The sequence below is a fragment of the Grus americana genome, chromosome 6 (genome assembly GCF_028858705.1).
Source record: "Grus americana isolate bGruAme1 chromosome 6, bGruAme1.mat, whole genome shotgun sequence".
In the NCBI taxonomy this organism is placed as follows: Eukaryota; Metazoa; Chordata; class Aves; order Gruiformes; family Gruidae; genus Grus; species Grus americana.
In genome coordinates, this window is record NC_072857.1 from 29020919 (window position 1) to 29026918 (window position 6000).

At 50.2% G+C, this 6000-nt stretch overlaps 1 protein-coding gene across 4 annotated transcripts in view; it reads left to right on the forward strand.

Annotated features, from left to right (window-relative positions):
- NRP2 (neuropilin 2) overlaps positions 1-4289 on the forward strand; it is an 89038-nt gene extending 84749 nt beyond the window's left edge. For 2 of the 4 annotated variants that reach the window (XM_054829636.1, XM_054829637.1), the window contains exons 16-17: positions 144-212; positions 841-4289. In XM_054829636.1, the coding sequence (XP_054685611.1) occupies positions 144-212; positions 841-1145 (374 nt within the window). In that variant the 3' untranslated portion in view covers positions 1146-4289. The remainder of the gene's footprint in view (positions 1-143; positions 213-840) is intronic. The other 2 variants (XM_054829639.1, XM_054829640.1) reach the window with 1 other exon arrangement.
- The last annotated feature ends 1711 nt before the right edge of the window (positions 4290-6000 follow it).

Consider the following 6000-nt stretch of genomic DNA (forward strand, 5'->3'; position numbering starts at 1 on the left):
TTCTTCCTCCTTCCCTGAGGAAGAGCCTTGCAGTAGTTCAGCTATTGCTTTCTTCTGGCCAGTCTCGCAATCCAGCAACCGGTGGCCATAATGCCCCCGAAAGGCCTCTTTAAACAACAGTGCTTCCCATTTTGTTGTTCTAGTGAACTTCCCAAGAATGGAGGATGACTTTCCGATCTCCGAGCAAGACTTTGAAGACAACGATGATTCAGGTTGGTACCCAAATGCCACATGGGCAAACTATCTGGGGGAGCTTGTGTTTCAGTATCAGACACTACAATTACTCTCAAACGTCAGCTTTAGTGTGGGTTAGGAGCTAGAACACGCTTGAAAACATGCACTCAAGTGGTGGCTCAGTGCCTGGACAAAGACATCAGTTTTCTTTTCTTGTTTTCCTTTTTCAACAGCAAGCAACCTTGCAAAGTCAATATATTGTATTTGTGTTAGGACAAGTGGAACTGATCTTTCAAGCATTAATTGCTGCTTGTGTGGCATTTTGACTTGTAAACGGAGAAAATTAAATCTGGGAGCTGTGACAGATTGTTTCCATAGTTTTGAACCCAAAGGCACCACGTGAAGGGCCACAATTTCAGAGGGTATAAAATGCTAGCATGCTATTTCCCTAGCCTGAGATGTAAAAATGAATTAGGGTGCCTAACTTTCTTGGTAGTTCGGTGCGTTGCATTACTTCTAGACCTGGGTTAGAGAATACTGCTGAGATGTACCTATGGAGGAGCTTATACTCTTGTAAGGCCATCACAACTCCAAGTAAGAAATGCATAAAGGTGGTGCAGAAAAAAAAAAGTGATCCCTGGATAATAAATGCCCATTCCACTGCAGATTACTTTGGATCGGATAGGAACGACACACTATTCTCTACTAACTCTCCAGGAACCTCGAAGCTGGACAAAGAAAAAAGCTGGCTCTACACCCTGGATCCCATCTTGGTGACCATTATAGCGATGAGCTCCCTCGGTGTCCTCCTCGGGGCCATCTGCGCCGGTCTGCTCCTCTACTGCACGTGCTCGTACGCCGGGCTGTCCTCACGGAGCTCCACCACACTGGAGAACTACAACTTCGAGCTGTACGATGGCATCAAGCACAAGGTCAAGATGAACCACCAGAAGTGCTGCTCAGAGGCCTGATGGGTGCCCTGGGGTTCACCCTCGGTGTTGCACCCGGTGAGGTGGGCTGGCGGGGGGGTTACATTTTTTGCTGTTTTCTATGGGAACTGAATGCCATAACAGGGAGCGAGGGGCGCGGGAGGAGCGAGGGGAGGCGCTGCTCCTGCCGCCAGGTCCCGCCGGCGGGTCGCACTCCACCAGGACCGAGCAGGCATTCCTGCAAACCGGACTGTGCCGGGCAAGGGAAGACCGAGACCCTTGTTTGTTGGTTCATCTTCGTTTTCTGCGATGCGAATGGCTGGGACGTGGCGAGGGAGACTGGTTTACCTTTTGGATGTGAGAAACTAAATGTTGATCGTTATTTCCCACCTCCTTTCTCTAGTGAGTTGCTGAGAAGGCCGAGGGATTTCTTCAGCCACCCTCTCTTTAGAAATAACACACACACACAGAGACCCTGTCCATTTTAGACCCTGTCCAGATACCTTTTTGGCTGTAAGGGTTTGTGCACTTCACACTAAGTCCAGGAAGCTGCAATTTCCAGTCCTGAAAATGGAAGCATGTTGTTACCTTCAACTTTCCTTCTTCTGGAACGGGAAAAGGTGGAATACTGGCTCGAGTGTTGATGGTAACAACAGAGCTTTCTGAAGTCATTAAGTGATAAAGTAGAAAGGAAACCCTATGTGTAGAAGCACCTCTTTGAGAGAAGCTGAAGAGCCTTAAAGTGATTTGTGAATAAGAGCCATTTATTAAATCCAGATCTTGGATTACAACAGCTGAGACCTTCATCAGGAAGGCTTTTCTTTGAATCTCCCACCCCACTTGATCCTGTACTTTTTCTTTTTTCTTTTTTTTTTCTTTTTTTTTTTTCTTTTTTTTTGCTATAATGAGAAAATTGCAGCAAACAAAAGATAGGGCCTTTCAGGCGACGGCTTTGGGAAGGGGGCTTCACTCGGGGTCTGACTTGAGGCACAGCGCCAAAGCCTCTCCGAAGTGCCAGGGAGGGAGAGTGAACAGGGAAGGAGGCTGGAGCCGTGCCCGCAGCCCCGATGCCCACGGGCCCCCCTCCTCTTCTCTGTGCTCCCCTTCTCCCTGGAGCTGGGGGGCATGAGCTGGTGCTGTCATTACCCATGGACCAAACGGCTGCCGTCACATCCCCTTCGGAGCAAAGCTGCGCTGCTCCTGATCAGTAGCAAATTCCCGAAGTTTTATTTATAAGCTGTGTTTTGTTTTACTTTGAACAAGTGCCTTAGAAGAAGTATTTTTCCTCCATCCGATGATCAGTGCTGTATCAAACAAGTGAGGCCTTCATCCTTCCCCGGCAAAACGCTCTTCTTCACCGCTCTCTCCTTGGGTAGAGCTCGGCTGAAGAAGTCTGGTCCTTCTACTTTCAAGTGGTCTGGCTACACTGTCTGGCAGCTGATACCTCTCCACTTACCACTGTGCTGTGGGAGAGGAGTGTTATGAGAACAATTTAATGGAGAAAAGAGTTCAAATGCTGGGCCCCAAACCAATGCCTTCATTTCCAATTCAGTACAGGCGGATCGCCTCTGTCAGCTTGCGCATATCTAAGTGAGAAACCTTTCCAGCATGTTGACTTTGCTTTTCCAGGAGCAGTTTGGAAATACTTGACATGTCCTGATTTTACATTTTGCCTAGCAAATAGTTTGGGTTGTGGATGGATTTTTTTTTTTTTTTCCTTACTAACCACAGAGCACCGAAGGTGTGATGTGCTGTGAAGCTCAGTTTGCACAGCCCCTGCAAACACATCCTGCAGGAGGCCAGGTGTTCGGGAAGACGAGCAACATCTGGAGAGGAGATGAGCACGGACAGTGCCACAGCTGCTCCTCGGTGCGGTGGGAGTAGGAACATTTGTCTAGTGTTTCATGAAGAGCTCCATCAGACAGTAAGTTTTTAGGGGGGGGGGAAAAAAAAAAGACTTCTCCACTGTAAGAAAGACACATGTGTTACTGGGGAAGCAGATACCAGCAGCTGTGTCATCAAAACGTCCACGGTTCATACACGCACACAGAGACGCAGACACACAAAGGCCTTCGTTTTTTTTAATTCACACTGTGCGCCCAACAGAAACAGCAGTAAATGTATCTCAGATTCTCCTTTCAAATCACCTTATTTCTTTTGGCGTTCTTCGCGGACAAATTCCACAGGGGTGTTATTTTACTGTACAAAAGAAACGGAGGCAGTAAGAGAAATGTACCAGACCATTTCAAAGCTGGATTGTTGCTGCTCGATGATTTTACCCCCTTCAAACCACAGGAGAGGGGAAGGATGAATGGAAAAGGACCATACAGTAGAAAAGTCAACTTAGGCAAACAATAGATGAAAATATATAATTAAAAAGGTGACGTTATGGTGTCTAGTAGGCGTACAGAGAGAAGAGTTCGTATATACATATATTCAGAAATAGTGTGATTGCACACGCACGTGAATTCTCTGTATGTATCGTGTATGTGACTTATTCCGTGGGACTGACTCGTGTTAATATATCTCTTGATCTGGGGCAGGAGAGTACTGCTGATCTTGGCACTAACTTGGCACGGGCCCAGCGAAGCGTCCGCCCTGCGTGTGCCGCTTGCCCCTTCCAGACGGGGCTGGGCCCACGTGCGTGTGCTTGCTGGGCAGGAGCAGGCCAATAATGCTGCAAAGCCGATACCTCACTTACCTCTGCCGGGTGCTTTACTGTTCTTCTACAGAAAACTGTGTTTGATTGTAACTTCAACAGGGAAGAAAAAAAAAAAGTCGTCAGTGTATTCAATTCATTGCATCCTCCTCTGCAAATAGATTAGGTTTGCTGATTGCAATTCCCTCTGTGAAATTCAGAAAATAAAATAAAAAAAAAAAAGAAATTGGTGTTAATGTCATTGCTGAAATGAGCAGTTGCCTCCACACCCTTCCCGTGGCGAAGATGTGTTGCTAACGGGCGGGCTGTAGTGCTGGGTGATTCCATTTTGTGGGAAGGTGCTGGGGGTGAGCATGGGAATTAAACCATTAAGAAATTATATGCAGAAATGGAACTTCTCCAAGGTTTGCAGTTCAAGGTATTTGACCGTTCACTGGCTGAGCCAGGACTTATGGACTTAAAGAGCTTTTACTGTGATTCTTCAGTGTAAAAAAAAAAAAGAAAAAACCAACAAAAAAAAAATCAAACTGTGTTTATATGATTTGTATAAAAACCTTTTAAAATTACTATTTAATAAACATTATGGTAGAGATTATGTTTCAGTGGCTTTTTTATTTTTGGAGGAGCAACAAGAAGAAAATTGAACTGAGAAGACTATGGGCAGCCAGAAACTCGCAGGGAAACCGAGGCACGGCTGGAGGCACGCGGGGCCGTGCCCACCACTCTCCTGTGCTCACCGTCGCCTGGTGAGGTGGGGCTGTAGTGCAGACCCTGCGCACACACGTGCCCTCCCGCTCAGACATGGCCTCTGCTCCCGGAGCCAGGGATGGCTGGAAGCTGCTCTGGCCCAAGAGCAGCCCTCGAGCACAAAGCCAAAAGCTGACACAGGTCCTGTGCCAGCGCCACTGCTGATCCCGGAGAGGAGTGCGGTTTTAGGCTGAGAAAAACATCATTTAGGACTAAGACGGTTTGGTGCTGAGCAGAAAGGTGCAGTCGAGGCTCTGCGGTGCCACAGCCAGCCGGGGGGGGGATGAGGATTGAGAGGGGCACCGTAGGGATGCCCTGGCTGTGTGCAGGGCTGGGGGTGAATGAGATTGCGGCAGCACAGGCACCACACGGGGAGCAGCCTGCGCCTTCTCTGCCTCCTCCCAGCCAGCCCCCAGGACGTGCCGGGGACCAGACTGTCCCAGCTCAGCCACCTCGGCAGGGTGCAGGTGTCAGCGTGCCCCTGTCCTGGTCCCACGGCCCTGCAGTGGCAGGCAGCGACCACGATGGCACGGTCCTCTGCAGTTCGGCTTCAGCCCCCCCTTTGGGCTTCACAAGAGGTGTCCCGCAGCAGGGACTCCCAGCAAACCCCAAAGCCAAGCCTGGCCCCACACGCTTGTCTTCTCCACCCTCTCTCCACTCTGTCCCACCGCCCTGATGGTGGCCCTGGCCCGGGGCAGCCTTGTGTCTCGCAGGGGTCCCAGCACCCTGCCGCTCTCCCTGCACCGGGTGGCCAGGAGCCAGCACGGGGCTGCAGGGAGCTGGCTGGAGAAGCAGCATGGAAACTGCTGTTTATTTACGGGTGCCCTGACAAATGAGAGCCAATCCATCAAGCCCCGGGCACCTCCAGAGCAAATGAAATTTTGCTGCCATCTCCTTACCTCCAACATGGTGGCCCCCTCCCAAAGCGCGCCTGTGTTAAAGAGGGTCTTTAAGTGATGAAGGGCAGCTGGCAGCTTAGATGAAGATGACAGTGTAGCTGCAACCTTGACAGCTCTTCCTTCACCCAGGAATAAAGAACTGATGTGCAGATTGATACCTGGGGGAGAGGCTGTCAGCGAGCAGGACGGAGACGGCAGATAAGCGACTCAATCAGTGTCAGACCTGTCCTGCCGTAACACCGCCTGTAAATCACTGCGGTTAAAGAGGCGCCTCCGCTAAAGCGAGGAGCAGAAAGCAGGTAATAGAAAAATGGGCGGTGAAGCAGATGTGTGCACCGGCTGGGTTAAAAGCCTGATAGCTGGGCTGCAGCTGCTGCCTGGGCACGCAGGGGAGGCAGGCACCCATTTCGTGACACTGAAATCTTTAGGGGGATTTGTAGCACAAACTGGGATTGCATTTGGGTGGGCTGCATCCCGGCCGGCAGGGTGGGGTGGGACCCGGGGGGTGCCTGCATGCATTTGCCGTGCACACGCGGGTACCCGCTGCGGGGGCGCTTCACGTGGCACAAGACTAATCAGCAGCTGAGCGAGC